This window comes from Cyprinus carpio, chromosome B24, assembly GCF_018340385.1.
Source record: "Cyprinus carpio isolate SPL01 chromosome B24, ASM1834038v1, whole genome shotgun sequence".
Taxonomy (NCBI): domain Eukaryota; kingdom Metazoa; phylum Chordata; class Actinopteri; order Cypriniformes; family Cyprinidae; genus Cyprinus; species Cyprinus carpio.
This window is the reverse complement of record NC_056620.1, coordinates 12,288,815-12,310,347: the sequence shown is the minus strand read 5'-3', so window position 1 is coordinate 12,310,347 and position 21,533 is coordinate 12,288,815. Positions and strand designations below refer to the sequence as shown.

Here is a 21,533-nt window from a genome sequence, read left to right as displayed (position 1 = left end):
AAAGTGCATTCTAATCTCACTAGTGATTTGTGAATTGTTTCATGAATTATGTGTTAGCAATCGAGAAAAACTGTAATGATAAATAGTTGTCTGACAGGAGTTATTATACAGAGTGAAACATTTTCCCTTAGCAATCATTTTGTTTGTACTTCTTTTGTCGGTTTGGGAAACAAACTAGCGATGTACAATTCCCGAATGAATCACTCTTATGATTCAGTCAAACGGCTGAACACAATGGTCTGAATCGTTCAGAATTCATTCGGACAGCTCACTTACGGATTGAATCATATGAAGCAATTCTCACTGAATGGTGATGGAATACCATTCAATAATTCAATAAATGGTTATTTTTGGGAAAAGTGCAATATTTACTTACCATCTGATCTAAGCCTGTATCCTGTTGTTTGCCAGCGAGGATGGTGTTCACGAAGTTGTACACCGTGACACTGCACTTGCAGCTTGTAAACGACTAATGTTACTGCAGTTAAAAACAATAGTATCAAAACAATGCGAGATGGCACATGACATTGCCAAGTGTTTTAGATATCTATTTTAGAAGATAATACCATTTAAGATTGTCCTAGAAAATAAAAGTATATTCTTTTCAGTAATTATAGAGACGCGTCAGATACAGTTAGTGTACGCAACCAAATCTTTAGAATTCACAAATTGTTAATGTTACTTCTTCATTTAGTTTGCTTTGTGTACACTCTGTAAATTTTGATATGTTAGGCCAATTTATTTGTGTTTTTAACGCGAATGTCATGCAGTTTTTGTCTAAGTTGTCAAGAGAAATGTCTCTATCACCAGTTTGCATGGTCTCTGTTGTGGCTCTGGTGAGTGTTGGTTCATGTAGAAAGGGTGGAAAGTGTGTGAGTCAGGTACCCTTGGCCAGCAATACTCCGCCGCTTTCCTACCCGTGAGGGACTCTTGTGTGGATCAGGCCTAAAGCTTCTCTTCAGTCCTATCCATTATTCATCAGGAAGTCTCAACAGATGCTGCTTTCCATTTGATGCAGTTAGACTGGCATATAAAACTCAGAATTTTGACACCCAATGGCATAAGCATGTAAGAGTCTGTTGCTTTATTCAAGAGAATAGGCAGCCTTGTTTTGATATGTTTTAGTTTCGATAACAATGAAAAAAAGATTAGAAACAAACTTGCCTCAGAAATTGCAAGTAAATTTAACAAATACAGAGTTAAAAAGTAACACATTAAATTAAACGTAAAAATATCTATCTATCTATCTATCTATCTATCTATCTATCTATCTATCTATCTATCTATCTATCTATCTATCTATCTATCTATCTATCTATCTATCTATCTATCTATCTAAGTACACTATGAACATGTTATGTTTTTATATAGTTTGCATTGAAAAACCCTTTAAGTTGTGTCTTCTTTTTGAAAAATTATTGCGTTTTAAGATGTTGTATAAAGTTGAAAATAGTAGAGTTTTTTTAACCCCTGGATTCTTTGCCTACATGCTTATATATTGGGAGCAATAACATAGTTTATGCAAATACCCAAATGCATCAGATCTAAGTTAGTTGAACCTAAAACTGGCTAAATTACTATAGCCCAGTTAAGACCTATAACTAGTCATCCTGGCAATTGAAAATATGTAATTTTTCATATCCCTATCTGATATTATATTTGATTTTAGACTAGAGAATGTAGTCTGAATGTAGAATGGTGTTATTTAAAGTTACAGTATGTCTTGTACATAGCTGTGTAATGTAATGCGTCTATGAGAATGCAATTTTCTAATTCCCATTTTTGTATTCTTCATGTTATGAAAGATGACTGCAGTATGATTATATTCTACATGGTTTTGTGTGTGAATCAACAAAATCCCCAAAGACTATCATTTTTCATAAGTATTTTTTCTACTAAGCAGTACCCTTGTGTATTATACCTCAGACAAATCAGCAAGTTATAGAATTGTAACTTCAACTAGGTCAGCTAAAACTATGAATATTTACAGATGATGGTATTTCTTAAGAGTTTGTTTCCCTTTTGAGGTGTGGGTGAACAGCAATTTTGCATTGTATTACTTGTATTATTAGCGTGGGTGTATGACTGTTGAGGTGTTTACTAAAGTCATTGGAATTCAGTGAGGGAGTTTAATGTGATATTTTGGCCATTGCTTGTTTACTCAAGCGGTATGCAGATATTTTAGATTGGTTGTCTTCACTGTCAAAAGACTTTTAAAAAGAACAGTTTTCTTAGACTTTCTTCCATCAAAAACAAAAGGAGATGTTGCATTAATGTTTTTGACAAGACTCTTTGTGCTACTTTTTTCATGCAACACTCCAAAAACAACATAATAAAATGACCTCAAAAACAGTCCATAAAGCTAGTTTGCAATGTTTAAATCATTATTCACTAAAAACCTTGCTCTTGACCATAAAACTAAAACTCAATGTGCTAGATTTGACATCAGTGATGCAAAGCACTGTTGATTCTTGCTTGTTTTGTAACCGTTCACTACATGCTAAATTTGGAAGTGTGAACAATATTAGCGATGAACTGAAATTGTGGAAACCGAACGTATTCGGCTGATTTTTGCTTGTTTTGTAAGTAATCACTTTATGCTAAATTTGGAAGTACAAAAAAAAAAAAAAAAAAAAAAAAAAAAAGAATGATTCACAGGAATTTTGGAAACCAATACTGTTCATTCTCTGTTTTGTAACCAGTCAATACATAGTAAATTTGGAAGTGCAAACAATATTAATTATGCATCAAAATATTGGACACCAAAAATTATTCTGCCAAAAAGTAATTTTTGGTCTTGCACAAAAAATTATTTGAGGGATGAAACACTGAAACAGCCATGTCTAAAATAGCACTTCTCAGATGGCATGAAATGACAAGCAGTTCATGCATTTCAAGCAGTTTGAGCAATTCGAGCTAATTAGCCCCCCAAAAGATGGCTAAATTAAAACTTTTCATTTCAGTGCATCACTAAGCAAAATTTAACTATGGCAAGATTTTTAGTTAAAAGACCACTTACATGAGTTTCACACATCTCTCCTATGATGGAAAATCCTGTTGTTATAATATTATTACTATAGTAAGTGCTTCGTTTCTAAGGATTACAAGCCAGTAAATAACCTCGTAGCTCCTTGTAAATACTAGAGGTGTATGTTTGTGAATCTCTGAAGTGCTGGCAGTGTCCTGACTTTCCCTCTCCAGCTCTTCAAAGGCACACGGCTCACTGATGTTCTCGGCTGCATCACTCACAGTCCCGCCGAGCACCTTTGTGAACAGTTGCTATGGCAGTCGCTCGCACAAGACCCGAGCACAAATATTTTCAGGTATAATGTATTGAAGTGCTGCAAGTCATTAAAAACCCCTCACCTCTCCTTCAGAGCAAACAGACACATAAGTCGCGAAAACAACCTCAAGGGTTAGGATTACTACAGAACAGACCACATCAATTAAATAGCACACATAATAGAGGAGGCTGGGGCTGGCTGTCACATTTTACTCCACGGAATATTTCTTAAGGTAGGTTAGGTGTATATTTGAGATTCTGTTTCTGTATATTTACAAAATTCATCCTATGTATTTTCTAAATGCATGTTATTGATCTTATGGACCATTTAGCAAACTTGCATGACTTGCTTCCGTAGATTTTAACATTGTAAATGTACCTATTTTAATTAAAGGTTAACGAAAATGTAACTTTTACACCAAAACAGCTCAGTTTTTTAATAAATAAAATAACAATTTCTATTGTTATGGGGCGGGGGGGTTTGATTGTTATCTTTTTGAATTTGAAGATCAGGGTAAATTTTAGGGGTGCACGATAAATATATATATAAATAAATTGTGCACCAGTGAGCATTTGTACCTTCTGTAATAATTGCATATGAGTCCCTCAGCTATCCTTAGTGTGAAAAGATGGATCTCTAATTCATACAGTCATTGTTGGAATGGGTTCAGATGCACAAAAATGCTGGAAACGCAAATAAAAAAAAAAAACAAACAACAACAACAACAACAAAAAAACATTGGACATTTATTACTTGTTTTATGAAGGTTAAGTATCTCAACTTGATTATATAGTTATATAGACATTCTTGTCTGAATTTCTGAAATATATTTTAGTGTCTTGTGGTTTATCCACCATTTAAAAAACATGATTTTGAAAATTTAATTTGAAGGATGCAATTCACAAAAATGTCAAGTGAGTGTTTCTCTGTGGTGGAGAAAACACGTTTGCATCAAGTAGATTCTAAATCAAAACCTTGCAGTTACTGAGATTTTTTGACAGCTTCTCCGAGTAAGAAAGTGTGAGAGACAGGACAGCAGCAGCTTCACATGTGTGTTCTTGACAAAAAAAGAAGGCTTTAAGCTTCTATGAGGGAAAGCAACTTGAAACCAGATCATTGCAAGGTACAGCAGTCAGGTGAAGCCGGGATTCGGCGGGCTTACTTTGATGGATAACAGGGTCCAAAAGTACCCCTCCCCTATTTGTTGCTTAGCAGCCGTGTGCTATATTCAACAGTCATTTTCTACACGCTCTGCTTTTTCATACAGCCCAAATAGTAAAGTCATCTATCGTTCGTTGGAGCTGTAGAGCTCCAGAGGTATTTTATGTTAATGAGGCTTGTTAAGGCTGCCACTGTGGTGGCAAGTGGCATTATTTTCAATGCTTCATCTAATGCATCGAAATATCACTGAACAGCTTTGCAAAGGCTGTTTGATAGATTGCTTTTTTAATGTCACATTTGTTAAACATTTTATTTCTTGCGTTTCAGTTCTGTGTTTATGGATAATTGTCCAGCTTGGGGAGGCGGTAAATGGGAATGTTTTTTAAACAGTGTTACAGGCCAATATGTTATTACTCTGTGGTTTGCCTATCATGATGCTGTTATTATTAACTGTGTTTGGCTCGAAAATCTGTTAATTTGAGCTAAATTACTTTTCTCAGCTCATAAATGAAATTCTGATTCAATAATAAACATAACCACGAGATAAACAACCACGAGACCTTCATTTGTGCACTAATCTGTTTGAACAAAATATGATTTCATTATTTATAGGATGAGTGTAGCAAATACACAGTATCTGCATGCTTAGTGACCATGCTGTCTGCATGTTAACACAATCACACAGATCCCTAAAATAAGGAAATATGGTGAATGGATAAAAAAGGGATATATACATTATACATTACCATTCAAAAGTATGGTGTTAGTAAGATTTTTTTTTCTTCTGAAAGAAAAATAATATTTATTTGATTTAATTTAATTAATTGATTGTGTAATGAAAATGTTTTATGGTTTTTTTCCAAAAATATTATTAAGCAGAAAAGTTTTTTTTATAATAATATGTTTTTTTTGAGCACTAAATCAGCATAATCAAAGATCATGTGACACTGAAGACTGAACTAATAACTGCGGAAAATTTAGCTTTGCCATCACAGGAATAAATTTAATTTTAAAATATATTCAAATAGAAGGCAGATATTTTAAATTGCAATATTTTTAATAATATCAAAACATATTAATCAAACAAATGCAGCCTTGCAGAGCATAAAAGACTTTTTCAAAAATATATCTAAAAACCCAAACGTCCTACTGTAGTATACAAAGAAACTACATTTTTTATAGCCGCATTTATCCATGCACCGCTTAAACATCTGGTTGTCTGGTTATTTTAAGAGGATTCAGTAAGCCTCTGGTATATTTAGATGATTTCACGTGGTTGATGGATGCAGAAAACTGAAGTATTTTTATTGATAGCATCATATAAATTAAATAGTTTTGAGTTGCTTTAATTTAATGATAAAATATACAATAAAACAAACCCATTACCTGTTAACAATCAAACAAAAAATATGTGACACAATATGACAAAATTAATGTAATAGTTAACTGGCAGATAAATTGGCATTAATGTATAGGCTAGATTTTTACATTTAAATTTCACAGTATTTTGTGTCTGTGTGACATGTACAAGTCTTGATAAGACAAATTTGATAGAATTAAAATTTCTGGGCAATGATTCCTATAAATGGCATGCCGACATGAGGTCAAAAGGCCGCAAGATGTTTTTGAAGAGTTGTGTGTGTGTTGGGCACATTCGCCGTCTGATCGCCACCAGAGTGTACAAGCACTTAAGAGTCCTTCAATACTCCAGTGTTCTCTCACTCTTTCACAGCTGTGTAAGTTTAGGCTGGTGGAAAGATGTTGGGAGACAAACGGCCCAGTATAGCTGGTCTGAAGAGCTTCGCTGGGGACGGTGCATCAGCAGTTCCCATTGTTGATCTGCCATAGATACACAAGGCTAAATGGACTCTTGTTGTAAACACATTTAGCTCAGAGTGTTCACTCTTTGGGACAAGATCAGACTGAGGTCATGGACAACAGAAAAGGACAGCACTGATCTTTGGCAGGAATGTCGCGGAGATCTTTAAAACAAACTCTGAAGCATTCACAATCATGCACACAGCTCTGAAACTCCAGTTTAACTGTGTCTAGACTGTATCTGTTCAGATTTGGAGGCATTAGTTTCCACATGATAGAAGGAGCTTGTTGCCCCTGGTGCATTCGGGTGAGTGGGGGGCTTACAGGATGAATCTGTGCCACGGGTTGCCAGAAAGTACCAGCAGAGAAGAGAGATGAGGGGGGCTAGAGAAAGCAATCAGCCCCATTAATCCTGCACTCACTTGAGTAGAATGACAAAAAAAGATAATCATGTACCACCAGCCGCAGACGGATAATCACTCCACTGTGACGTGCCTCACCTAAACAGCTGTGCTCAGCGCTTCAGCTTTGCTACTGGCCTTTTACCTCAAGTCCACCCGGAGGTACCCCATCGATTCCCGCAAGCTCAACTCAACATGCAGGAAGGAAGAAGCCCAAATGTTCAATTGCATTTCTGTCTTGTTGTAGTCCGAATGGTCAGGAAGACAGGAAACATGCTTTTTTATTCTGTGCTCCCAGACTTTGATTGATTCATTCTTTCATTCATTTTTTATTCTTTATTTATTATTATTTTTTATTCTTTATTAATTCTTTATTATTTTATAAATTATTATTGTTCATTAATTAATAATTTTATTCTTTAATTATCCTTTATTAAAAATAATTATTTTGCATTAATTATTCTTTTTTATTTGAATTATTTCCATTGATTTCTAAGGAAGAGTAATTTCACTTTAAAAGTGATTTTGCTCTATTTATTCATGTGTTAATAGTTTATTTGTTTGTTTGCAGTTATTCCCATTGATTTCTGAGGAATAGTGTTCTCACTGTAAAAAGTGATTCTGCTTTCACTCATTTTCCATTTTTTTTCAAGCATCTACTTGCAAGATAATGAGAGATTTAAATGTTGCAGGAGAATTAAAAGGTATAATCTTCAACAATAACTCTACTACAACAATATAAGTAAAATAAAATACTGCAATCAATTTCTTGTGAATAGTTTCTTGAAATACCCTGCAAAGCAAGTTGCCGTGTACAGTTAATATAAGCAATTTTGGGCTTTATTTGAAATAAAATTGCTTTATACTTTATACTTTTTTTAAATTTAAGAATAAAATGCATTTTCATTTTGCTTGATCCCTGTAGCATACAGTAAGCACCATCAACAATTCCTCCATTGCACCTTTATATCCCCCATGCACACACTCATTAAGAATGCATGTTCTCTTCTGATTATTTTTTCTGTTACTCCAGCCAGATGTCAGACCCTGGCTGTGCCCACCTCATCCCTGCTGTGCTCTTTGGTTTTACTCTATCTTCTCTGATGAATGGTATACATGCAGTGGCAGATTAAGCTCGGTCTAATCGAGAGAACTATAATCCCTCTACTTACTGGGTCACATAAAAGAGTCTGAATCATCTGTCTTTTATATCCCCCTCTCTCGCTCTCTTCTTTCATTGCAGCTTAGAAATCTCTGACACAGAAACACACAAACCCAGTAAAAGTAGTTTCACTTCGCCTGGTTTTCCCTCCGGAGATGGAGAGAAATGTATTCTCCAAGGTGAGCAGAAGAAGAGAAGAGGCCATTTTTTAGTATGACAAATCTTTCTGATCCAGTGTCAGTGGTAAGGTTTGATGTTGTGATCAGACGAAACTGGAGCACTGGTGGCAGAAGTTGGAAAGAAACTGCAGAGGGCAGCGTGAAGGCCAGTTTCTTCTCTAAAATTAAAGATCCCGCTGGGGCATTACCCTTGACCCCTGAGGTCACACAACATACTGGCAGGTGTAGTACAGTTTTCTCTATGTATTTTCATAATCTTCGTGCAGCTCAAGCTCTCCCCTGTTGAATTGCAGGGCGGTTTAACTTTAACCTACCGAGCTCGGTGCCATAAATCATCCCTACACGATGCATCATTTTGATGGTGGTTGTAGCATAGCATTTTCAGTTTTGGGCAAGTGACCTAAAGGGTGCAGGTTCAAGCCCCAGAAAGGATGATTTATAAACTGGTGAGTTACTGGGATCCACAATCGCCTCTGTGCCCTTGAAGCAGACACTTAACCCCAGGTTTCTCCATAGGGGTTGTTCATACAGCATTCTGCATTTTTCTTTGGATAGGACACCGATCATTGGCAGAATTGCGGTTGTGTGCTTTGGAGGCCAAAATGGGTGCGTGTGTGTATTTGACAAAACCAATATTATTAAAAAATGTATAAAAAGTGACTTTGCCTGTAGCATATTCTTGAGCAGCATACTTTATTGGTTATTAATACTTAAAATGTAAAATACTAAAAAGGTACACTGCCTTCGTCTTGTCCTCACTCAATTTAAAGTGCTCCCACACAGCTGAGGTCTTCTGCATTTTCGTCTTCTCTTCCAGATAAACTGAATCATGACGTTCATGATGTTCACTCATTCATATTAAGTACAAATGAGAAATGTTTCACGGGGATGCCAGGTGTTCGACAAAAAAAGAAAAAGAACAGATTATTCGAATCTCAAAATTGAAAATCAAATTCTAACCCACCGAACGAATATTCGAATAATCAAATTTTCTGGTCCAGCCCTACTATTTTTATTCTTGTTATGTTCCATATCAAATATTAGCCAGAACCATACGCAATATTATTAAAAAATTACAAAAAGTAACTCTTACCTGTAAATTTTACCTTAGTTAGTACTTCTAAATCATTTTTTGTTGTTGTTGTCAATAAATAGAGCCATAAAAAACACTTTTGCATTTTTTTTTAAATATGTATTTTTGTTTCTCTGAAAGTAGTATTATTTGTTGTGATTCAATAAATATTAAATGTATTGTTATATTTCTGGATTTTTTGTCATCATCATCATTATTATTATTATTATTATTATTATAATTTTTTTTTTTTCTTAAATATTAGCCAGAATCAATGTTATTTAAAAATGTATAAAAATCTTTATTGGTTGATAATTCTAAATTCTAATTTATTATTATTATTTTTGTGTGTCTGTACAAGCCAAAAAATAATTTATTAAATATAATTCTTCCATATGTTAATGGAATTATTTATTGTATGTGATTATCTAGTATTTATTGTATACGATATTTAGCATTATTATATTATTATTATTATTATTTATATCACATCTAGCCAAATATTAGTCTCAATATAAAATGTAGTCTCTAATAATACATCGAGTCATTTTAGTGGCTAAATATATCGTAATATATAGTTTCAAAGTTCATTAAAACTTTAGATGTTCTATCTAGACAAACTTCGGATTTTTCGGTTTATATTTTATATGATGCAATTTCAAGTTTTCCATTCTCTTTGGAGTGTTACAAGCTGTTCGTGAATAGAAAAGATCCCTAAAGTTGCAAAAACTGACGTCTCCAACCCAAAGATATTTTCTTAATAAAAGTTTAGACTCGTCCACGCCCTCCTAAAAATGCCTCAACCCAAATATTCAGATGTGTGCAACATATTTTATGGAGGACTGTTTCCTGATCCTGGGAGAGTATGTTAGACTACAATGCCGCCTGTTCTGACTCACAGTCTGTAAGTACGTTTACATATTTAAGGGATTTGCCACTGATGATTCAAACACGAGTTTTGAGCAGTGTAGAGCAGCACTTGTTGTTTCTCCGATCACAAATGCAGACATGGTTTTATGCTTACAGTACAAGTCATTATAATCTGTAATTATGTCCCCACTGGATGCAACAAATGGCTCTTTTGTAATGGGTTTTATTGTTTTTGTCTGGTCGTGCCAGTGTTCTGACTGGGACACGCGTCACAAAATAGTAAGGGGCGTAACATTTCAATCACACGCTTGAGGCATTCGGCCAATCACAACGCACTGGATAGCTGGCCAATCAGAGCACACCTCACTTTTCAGATCGATGAGCTTTGTAAAAAATTATGCGTTTCAGAAAGGTGGGGCATAGAGGAGCAACAATAATGTACAGTATGTGGAAAATAATTGTGTTTTTTGTATGTGTTTTTTGAACCTTAAACCGCATAAACACATTTCATTACACCAAATACACAAAATAATGTTCTTTTTAGCAACATCATATGACCCCTTTAAAAATATAACATTATCTTTTTACAAACTCTTTTTGAACAGAAGCTTCGCATCCATAAATATTAAGATAGGAGAACTTGCCAGATTTTAATTGCATTTTACGGTCAGTGAGAGTTAATTATGGACCCTGAGCAAATATACCTCAAGTATATTCCCGACTGGCCAATTAGTCTTAGATGAGAGCATGTTTTTCTTTTTTTTTCTTTCATGGATGCTACTGATTATGTTTCATGCAGCAATGTAGAATTGTAATCATACATGACTGGAAATAAGCAGCTGTTACTGCTAGGGTTTGTTTGTAATGTTCTACTGTGACTTTCCAACTGCATTGTAATTTCAAGCCAAATGTCATATAGTTTTAAACTTATCTTGAGCTCTCAGTTAGTTGTTAATGTTTAGTCATTAATCATCGCAGCTGTTAAAATGTAATGTTTTGTTTGCAAACCTTATCAGACAAGACAATGAAGTAATTACTGCTGGAATAAGGAACATTGTACAGCATGAGAAAATTGAACCTTGATGATTGCGTTCACAAATGGCCTGTTCGCAAAATGCACAAGGCGTTTATGGATCCAGTATTGACCCTATGTTACTCTGGGGGCATTTTCCCTTTTTACAACAGGAACAGGATCTGACTCAGCAGCCTTTCATTCACATCTGTTCATCTCTTAACTCATATTTGCCTGTTTGATTCCATAACTATTAGATGCACTTTCTGAATTACTCTATATAAGCAGAAGAGTGCAGGAAATTTGAAATCACTTTGGTTCCTCTTAGTGTTTTTGTGCAAGTCAACAATGAATGATTGCTTTGTTTGTGTATCACTTCTTGATTAAAAAATAAAGGATGGATTTGTTTAAATAAAAATTGACCGCAAACAAAGCACAGTCTTGCTGGAGATCACGGCAAATGCATGACACATCGAGCCAGAGAAGTCTCAGTATGCAGACGACATCCCCGCACCTGAGCGCCAATTAAAATAGCTTGAGGTGGGACGGGAGCACATGGGTTGAGGTACTAAATTAGCAGTCCAATCATATGAGGTGCTGCTGAGCTGCTGGAAGCCCTGCTGTGGGTGTGTCGTGAACCCTCTGATTGGACACCTGGACACGTCTGTTTGACTCTACTAACCCTTGGCCTTCTGAAGTGTTAAGCTCTGACTCTTTTCTTAATGTTAAGTATCTGGTCTCAAGCCTTGGAGACAAAACTGCATAGGATTTGGACTTTCATTTTGATTTTCTTGAGCAGTGTTCAGAAAGATTTGTAACCCTAGAAAACTACAATAATTATAACTTTAAGTAAAAGTAGTTAATTAATTAACTATGTGGGGAAACTTAAACTAATTTAAATGTTTAGATTTTATGTAAATTATTTTAAGTGTCCACTGCCTTTCAAATGATTGTGATCATTTTTTTGATCAGCAAGGATGCATTAAATTCATTAAATCAAATTATTAAATTATTTCATAAAATTATTTCAAATAAATTCTGTTCTTTCAAACTTTATATTCATCAAAGAATCCTGAAAAAAAGAAAGAAACCAATCCCCCCCCCCCGGTTTGCTCAAAAATATTATTCAGTAACTGTTTTCAGCATTGATAATAATAATAGTAATAATAAAAATAATAATAATAAATGCTTTCTGAGCACCAAAACATTACTGAATAATCATGTGATTTTGAAAACATAGTCATGTGACTCTGAGTAATGGCTGCTAAAAATTTTGCTTTGCCAGTTATGATCACAGGAATGATTTACATTTTAAACAAATTTATAACATATAATTATATTTATTAATATATAAAATATATTAAATATACTAAAACAGTTTAAATGGTAATAATATTATTTAGCAATTTAACAGTTGAATTTAACACTCAAATAAGTGCAGCCTTGGTGAACATAAACTCTTTTTACAAAAATAGTTTAAAAAAATCATATTGATCACAAATTTTTGAACAGAAGTGTACTGTATTATTATAATATAATGTTTATAAAATATAACTTTGTTTTTTATATTGATACTTTTTATGTTTACTATATCAGATATTAGTTTATTAGTTTTTTCTTTTTTTTTTAACTATTTATTTCAATTTGATTCTGTTTGCTCAGTTCAAAGCTATGCATGCAATGCAAAAAATCCTTGAGGCAGCATTTTGTCACAAGTAAAAATTTCAGTGTAAAAATTAGCTAAATTAGTCACTGGAAAAACTGTTTTGCCACTACGGAAAAATGTAGTTAGTAGGTTAGTGGTGGTGCTACTTTTTAATTAGTTACTCTTCAACACTGGCCACAATACAAGTCAATACACCAGTGACTGGTAGTAGGCCCAATCAACTGTTAGTAAGACACCAACTATGAGTACTCAAGTGGCAAAAAATCTGTTCTTTTTGTCTTTACTTGAGAGATATGTTATCAGAAAGTGAGAAAAAAGCATGTTTTTACACCTTCTGGCAAGCCTATGTTTAGATCACAGACATGTCAGGTCATTTTCTTCATCTTCCACACACTGCCAGAGTCTGTGTTAACAGGTTTTTCTGTTAGGTTATGGTTTTATTACACTCTTTCAGAAACATTTCCTCCTACACATTTTTTTGTCTGGAGAATAAAACAATGCAAAGGAATGTTCTATTCCTACACCGGGACCTCTGCCATTTTGTCTTATCAAAACAGTATCGCAGCCTGTTACTCTCTTATGTCTCAGGTATTGATGCTAGTCATTAACACTATGACAGCACTAGTGGAGTTTTACCAGAAACCCAGCTGTAGCTCTTTTGGACTCGCTTTAACGCACCACACGAAATAATCACGTCACATGCAGACAGTCTAATTGGATTGCTGGGTGCCCCCAGGTCAGCCCCGGGGCCTAAACCCAAACTTTCCTAGAATAATCAGTGTGATGCCTCTCTGTTCACGCCTCAATTTGGGCAGGCATTTCATGTACCCACAAAGTGAAAATGCTGCTGTTACAAAAACCGAACACTGAAGAGTCGGAAGTGACATGATGAAAGTGACTGCAAACTCAGCCTGTCTTTTGAACAAACTAAAATATAGTCCTAGAATAAATCTGGGCTCCTGGAGTGCACAACATCAATTTTCTATTGTTATGCACAGAGAGCATCAGGGCAGGATGTAGTTTTATACAAAATGTCACCAATTTCGCCGCCCTGCTAAACAGATTAGAGGATTAAACTCTGATTTTAATGAATATGACAGACCTTTGTGCCTGTCAAAATTTTTTTTCTTTTAAATTTTGTTTTGTTTCTTTATATGCGTCTTCTAGATAAGCAATAAATGTTTTTATTAGAGCGGAAAGTCTCAACAAGACAATTTAGTAGAGTAGAGAGCGACCAAACATTTTATTTATTTATTTTTTTGTCAACCAAACTTCTTTGAGTTAAAATATTTTCATAACGTAAATAACTGAGATTTTAAGTTAATATTTTAATAATTTACCAACACCTTCACATGGTATGCAGATAAACAAATAAAATGTTTATAATATGTTTATAGTGGTTATAATATAAAACTATATTTTTAGATTATATAATGTAAACAGTATGTTTTTATATTTATATAAATATATTTATATAAATATATGTAGTGTTATTTTGACTTGGTTTTTCTTTTAAAATGTTTTTAATTTTTACACTTTATTTAATTCACCTTTTTCATTGCTTTTCGTCAATCCCTCTGCAGTTCCCTCAGGAACCCCGTTTGGAAAGCCTAAAGTATAAGAAACACAATATATAAACATTTAAAAGGAAAAACAGTGATGTCACAAGGAAGTGACGGTCCAAGGATTCAGGCAATTACCTCTGTCAGCATGAAAGGAATTTGCAGGTGCAAATGTTAGAAATCTTGAAGCAATGGCTGTTTGAAAGGGTCCATAAATGACTTATGCTGTGTTCAGAGTATTGATGGAAGAAATAAAATGTTACAAAACTTTTAATCAATTGAAGCAATTGCTTTGCAAAATGATTTTCCCAAAGTAGTGCTTTGAAAGCACCCATCACTACTTCTAAGAGCTATAATTTTAGCCAAATTCGATGACAGAATCATATGTATCCTTCACGGAGAAAGAAATTCCAAAAAGACTGAGTAACTAAGATTTGCAAAAAGTGTTTTTGTCAAAACTGTTTATTTGAACACTCCAAATCAGTTTTTTGAAGTTCCATTAGGATGTTCCCTTAAAAGGATAGTTCGCCCAAAAAAGGAAAATAGTGTCATGAAATTATTCACCCTCATGTCGTTCCAAACCCATAAGACCTTTGTTTATCTTCGGAACACAAATTAAGATATTTTTGATGAAATCCGAGAGATTTCTGACTATGCATAGACAGGAACACAACTGACACGTTCAAGGCCCAGAAAGGCAGTAAGAACATCATTAACATAGTCCATGTGACATCAGTGGTTTAATCTTAATTGAAATTGAACGTGTCAGTTGCATTGCTGTCAATGCAGGGTCAGAAAGCTCTTGGATTTCATCAAACATATCTTAATTTGCATTCCTGAAGATAAACAAAGGTCTTACGGGTTTAGAACGACATGAGGGTGACTAATTAATGACAGAATTTTCATTTTTGGATGAACTATCCCTTTAAAAGGTAGCTGCCTATATAGTAGGCAGCGTGGCAGCTCACTAAGCTTTGAAACAGAGCTGATATCTTCAGAGCACCATCTTTAAATGCTGACTTGTGTTGACAGTAGTTTAGTTCTAAAGTCTTTTAGTCTTAATGTCAGGGAACTTTTCCTGTCTGCAGGAATAAATGTTACAGTCTTGCACGCTGACTGAGATCCACTGTGAGTGGATGCAAATGAAGAAAAGCATCCAGTCTTCTCGCCCAAATGTCTTGGGTAAGGAGCCTTAAAGCTCCTGTTTTATTAGCTGGTTTTGGCTGATAACATCCAGGTTCTGGCCCAGCCTACACGGTAACCGGGTTAACATCCAGCCCAATTATCAAGTGTGGCTTAGTAACAGTGATCCCTGATGCTAAAGGCCCCCTCTGGCTGTGATACTGGTTGAACCGCTGCATTTTCATCCAGCATGATAAACCGAAGGCTGTGATCTTGGTATCCATATAAACGTATCCCTTGCGGGGGGAATGTGATGTGCAGAGGTTGATCTTAAGTGTAGTGGACAGCTGTTGCAACAGCTAAAGCGTGACAGTAATAGTTGATGTGAATGATGGGCTCTGAGGGACGAGACCCCTCTCTGCTTTATTGCAGAGAGTGCTGGGGCCAAACATTGGGTAATTAATGTAATATAAGCACACTGTGCCACTAATAATGTTATAAATCATTTTATTTTTTTTGGTTTGTAATACATTTATGTGTTGGTATGAATGTTGAGATTAGAAGAACAGGAAACCAATGAATCATTGATCAGTTCAGAGTCTGGGATGTCACTTACTCCAGACCCTGGAGGTATTTTTCCGTCATAATTGTTATCCGTTTATCATAATGAGATGTAGGTGGGTTGCTAGGTGTGTGTTTCATCATTTATTGTTCCTAAATATAGTGCGCTAATATAATATGTTGTATGCACCATTTTTTTTTACTTTTTTTGTTTTTGTTTGTGCTTGGGGATTTTTTGTTAGATTTTTTTTCTTTTTTTTTTTTTTTTTGTGTTAAAATCATAGGCTTTTGCAATGACATGAGTGTGAAACTATTCCTCTCTATGTTTTTCAGTGTCCATAGCGGCAGTAATAGACTTCACCAAATAGTAGTTAGGCTTACCACTTCATCAAATTGTTAAAAATTTAATAACAACTTTTTTTTTTAAATATCACATAATATTGCCACAAATTTACTCATTTGATTAGTGACCTAGAAATAGTTTCACATCTCGCAGTAACTTTTTTCTTTGTTTTAAAGTGTTAAAATTCTGAAGCTTTTTGCTTATACCTCAGAAGATTTCAATGTGGTCTGAAGACTTTTTTGACACCACTGCCTGCACAAAACTTACGCAGCTTTGAAACTTGTTAAACCAATGCGGTTCTGTTTCCTGAAGTCTGTCCGGTTCATTTAAAAATGTCTCCGTCTGTGTGTGATTTTTTAGCATAACTGTTTGTACGAATTTGTTTGTGTTTTAGGTGCCATCTGGAGGGGGCGTGGCTACACACCTGACACTTGTTGGATTGTGGAGTGAAATATGTGGGAGACTTCTCGTGAAGGAAGTTGGGCGTTTTGTCTTCGTAATGGAGTTTGTCGCTGCACGTCGTACTGAGTGTCTTGCCCGACCCTGATACCTTCCGTTATTTGGATTATGTTTATGTCTGTTTTCTGGTGTTTAAATAAATGTTTAATACGCCGTGACGCGTCTGGTCTCCGTTTTGTTGCGGCCTGAGTGTAAATAAATGTTTAATACGCCGTGGTGAGTATGGTTTCGTTTTTTTTGTGTAGTTTTTGTGTTTTTAGTTTTTTTGTTTTGGGGAAATTTTGCGGGAGACGGACGTGAGAAGGCAACGAAACAGTTTGTTCACATTTTTCATGGGTAAGTCAAGTGTTTGATGTGGGTGATAAACGACAGGATGATTTCATTCATTCCCCTGTTAGGTTTTAGCGACGCTTAGCGTTGGTTTGTTATTTTAGTTTGTTATTTTTGTGCAGACTCCTGGGCTGAGTACACTGCCGTGGTTTGGGAATTGGGCAGAATTGCTTAGTTCACTACCAGCGGTATTTTAGTGTTTAAAGGCGCTCGGCTCTGGGGAGTTGCATGAAGATTAGGTTTAGAAATATAGGGGTTGGTGGTACTTAGGAAGGGGAATGCGTGAATGAATGTTCATCCGTTTTTGATCACTTTAAAAAAAAAAAAAAAAAGAAAATATATATAAATATATATTTTTTTTATTTACCTATGAATTTGTGAATTAGTAACTTTGAATTAGAAATATGGCATCCATCGAAAGCTTTATTAAATCTCCGTCGGAGGCTTTGTTAAATGTGCTTTCTAAAGGACAATTGTGGGAACTTGTGGAACATTATGGTATTGGAGATGTGGATAAACGGTTAAAAAAGAATGAGTTAAAAACAGTTTTGAAAGTAAAGTTGAGTGAGGAAGAAATTTTGTCCGTTGCGAATGAAGAGGTTATTGAGGAGAAAGAATCGGTGGACCTTTTTTCAGGTTTATCTTTTGAACAGAAAAAAGAGATCCTTAAGATGCAGCAAATGCATAGTCGAGAGATGGCTAATGTAGTTAAGGAACGCGAACTTGAATTGAAAAGGTTGAAAATGGACGATTTGCTTAAAAAACGCGAAATAGAATTATTGCAGCTCAAACATTCGCAACAGCTGGAATCTGAGAAGCTGTCGCGAGATTTTGAGTTGCAAGTTCAGCGGTTAAAATTAATCGGTGAAGGTAAAATGCCATTTGAAGGTGTACCATCACAGGAAAGAGTATCGCGTTCATTTGATGTGGTAGGGAATTTAAAATTGCTTCCTAAGTTTAATGAACGTGATCCCGATGTTTTTTTCTCGTTGTTTGAGAGTATTGCGGAGGAACGTAACTGGCCTATTGCTGATCGAGTAGTGATGCTTCAAAGTGTAATTACCGGTAGAGCACAAGAGGCCTATATGGCGCTTACGGTGGAAGATCGAAAAGACTATGACAAGGTTAAGTCTACTATTCTGAGAGTGTATGAGTTGGTTCCAGAAGCGTACCGTCAGCGTTTTAGGAGTTGGCGAAGAGGAGAACGTCAGACTCATGTTGAAGTGGGGAGAGAGCTGACTGCGCATTTTGATCGGTGGTGCGCTGCATCAAATGTGAGTACTTTTGAAGAGTTGCGAGATTTGATTTTGTTGGAGCAGTTTAGAAATATTGTCACTGATAACATTGCTACGTATATCAATGAAAATAAGCCCGGCACGGTTGCTGAAGCCGCTGTATTAGCGGATGAATTCATTTTTAACTCATAGGAGTGGGTTTGCTGATGCACGTGCAGGTGGTAGTGTTAGTTATAGAGATAATTTGTCTCAGCAACGCTCACGAAAATTTGATGTTGTGCCTCCTGCTCAGAGGTCGGTTAATTCTGTGCGGGGGAAAACTGATGATAATGTTTGCCATTATTGCTTTAACAATGGACACTGGAAAAATGAGTGTCCAGTGTTGGCAGGCAAACTGAGGTCACGAGGTAAAAAGATCAATTTTGTTCCCACATTATTAGTAGACACGGTGTCTACGTCTAAAAAACTGCCGGTATTCTCTGATTTTGTAATGGAATCAAAAGCTCTAAAGGCTGATTCTCATTTGAATTATGCTCCATTTATTACAGACGGTTTTGTGTCATTAACTGATGGTATTGACAAGGTACCAATTAAGATTTTGAGGGATACTGGGTCATCAGAATCGTTTATTTTAGAGTCGATTCTACCTTTTTCTGCTGCCTCAAGTGCGGAGAAAAACGTATTGATCAGGGGGATAGGGCTGCAGACGTTGTCTGTTCCTTTGCATAGAGTTTATTTAAAATCTGACTTGGTGGAGGGAGAGGTAACTGTTGGAGTGCGTCCGTCGTTACCTGTTAAAGGCGTTTCTGTGATTTTGGGAAACAACTTGGCAGGGGGGGGGAGTGTGGAGAGATGTTGTTCCTCCACCGGTAGTTTTGTTTACTCCATTGAAAGGACAAACTGATGAATTGAGTTGTGATTTCCCTGAGGTGTTTGTGTCCTGTGCCGTAACACGTTCAGTGAGTCGTAGCTTATCTGATCGTGTAGAGGTGCAAAAAGTTGAGGTACCTGGGTTAGCCGGGATTTCTCCTATTACTCGTAGTGAGTTGGTAGCTGCACAGCAGAATGATTCTGTTTTTAAAACCTTTGTTTGCTGTTGCAGTGCCCCCTGAGGAGGTGGAGAGCGTGGCAACCGGCTACTTTGTTCAGGAGGAGTTGCTGTTGAGGAAATGGAGTCATCAAAGTGAGGATTTAGGCAGTAAGGCAATAATTCAGGTAGTGGTGCCGGATCAGTATAAGGAGGTGGTATTAAGGGCTGCCCATGGGGATGTTGCAGGCCATTTGGGCGTGAAAAAGACTTATCACCGTATTTTGTTGCAATATTATTGGCCTCTTCTTAAAAAAGGATGTAGCAACATTTATTAAAACTTGTCACACTTGCCAGATGGTTGGTAAACCCAATCAGGTTTTAAAACCCGTGCCGTTGTGTCCGATATCGGTAACAAGTCAACCTTTCGAACACATAATGATTGACTGTGTGGGACCGTTGCCTCCGTCTAAATCGGGTAACTCGTATTTGCTTACAGTTATGTGTCAAACAACTCGTTATCCCGCGGCATATCCCTTGCGTAAGATCACCGCTAAAGCTGTCGTTAAGGCTTTGACGCATTTCATTTCTATTTTTGGAATACCCAGGATTGTTCAGAGCGATCGAGGGACCAATTTTATGTCTGGAATGTTTGCGGAGGTTTTGAGGCAGCTTGGGGTGAAGCATAACCAGTCAAGTGCACGACATCCTCAGAGTCAAGGGGCATTGGAGCGTTTCCACCAGTCTCTGAAGTCGCTATTGCGCGCATACTGTGTTGAACTAAATTGGGATTGGGAGGATGGGCTGCCTTGGCTAATGCTCGCTGCTAGGGAGGTGACACAGGAGAGTTTGGGTTTTAGTCCAAACGAATTGGTGTTTGGTCACACGGTGCGGGGACCACTTACAGTTTTGCAAGATGAGTTGAAGGGTGAAGAACCACCTAAAAAATTGTCCGACTATGTTAGTGGGTTCCGGAGGCGTTTGTTTCTTGCAGGACAGAAAGCGCAGAAACGTCTTGGGAAGGCGCAAATTAAAATGAAAAGATTGTTTGATCGCCATACGGAATGTCGTGTTTTTAGTCCGGGCGATCAAGTATTAGTGTTGCTGCCTTACCCAAGATCTCCGTTTTGTGCGAAATTTTCTGGTCCTTATACCGTAGTACGGAGAGTTTCGGAACAGGATTACATCATTGCTACTCCTGATCGGAAAAAATTAAAGCAACTTTGTCATGCTAATCTGCTGAAACCATATTTCTCTCGTAGCTCTGAGGTAAACATAAGTCCTGTGTCTGTTGCCCCCAGAGTACTTGAGGACTCTCATTTGACTGGGGGGGGATGTGAAAGCACCTGGGAATAGTGAATTGTTACCACGGTTAAGAAATTCTGAAGCACTTGAGAATTTCGAGAGTTCATTAAGTCATCTGTCGGATGGGCATAGATCAGAGGTAATGTGTTTAGTGGCTGAATTTCCCAGGTTGTTTGGAGATGTGCCGTCGCGCACCCATCTGATATATCATGATGTGGATGTTGGTGACGCGCCACCAATACGGCAGCGTTTTTATCGGCTTCCTCTTGAGAAACGGAAAATATTAGAATCTGAGGTTCAGTATATGCTGGATAATGGCATAGCCCAACATTCATTTTCTGGTTGGGCATCGCCTTGTTTGTTAGTAAAGAAATCAGATGGTACACACAGATTCTGTACTGATTATCGAAAGTTGAATAAAATAACTAAGCCTGATGCATTTCCTCTTCCTCGTATGGAGGACTGCGTTGACCAAGTGGGTGCATCCAAGTTTGTGAGCAAGCTGGACCTCTTGAAGGGGTATTGGCAGGTGCCATTAACAACACGTGCCCAAGAGGTAACTGCTTTTATTACGCCCTCAGGGTTATACTCGTATTCTGTTATGAGTTTTGGTTTGCGGAATGCCCCAGCAACCTTTCAGAGATTAATGAATCGAGTGACTCTGGGGTTGAAGGGTTGCGCTGTTTATTTGGATGACGTTATTATTTTTAGTGATACTTGGAAGCAGCATCTTCAGCGTTTACGGGCCTTGTTTGACCGGTTGGTTGAAGCAGGCCTTACAGTCAACTTGTCGAAATGTGAATTTGCCCAGGCCACAGTGAAGTACTTGGGAAAGGAGGTGGGGCAGGGCCAGGTACGTCCACTTCAAGCAAAAATTTTAGCGGTTGAAGGTTTTCCTCCTCCATCAACAAGAAAGGAGCTAATGCGGTTTTTGGGACTCGTCGGTTACTATCGGAGTTTCTGT

At 36.6% G+C, this 21,533-nt stretch overlaps 2 protein-coding genes across 3 annotated transcripts in view; both read left to right on the top strand.

The window, feature by feature from the left end:
- The window catches only part of cntnap2a (contactin associated protein 2a), a 352,125-nt gene that overhangs the window by 20,923 nt on the left and 309,669 nt on the right, over window positions 1-21,533 (top strand). The window lies entirely within an intron of this gene.
- On the top strand, window positions 16,953-20,591 carry LOC122142235. Its single transcript, XM_042752143.1, has 2 exons — window positions 16,953-18,276; window positions 19,340-20,591. The coding sequence occupies exons 1-2, from the start codon at window positions 17,407-17,409 to the stop codon at window positions 19,400-19,402; spliced, it is 933 nt and encodes a 310-aa protein (XP_042608077.1). The 5' UTR covers window positions 16,953-17,406; the 3' UTR covers window positions 19,403-20,591.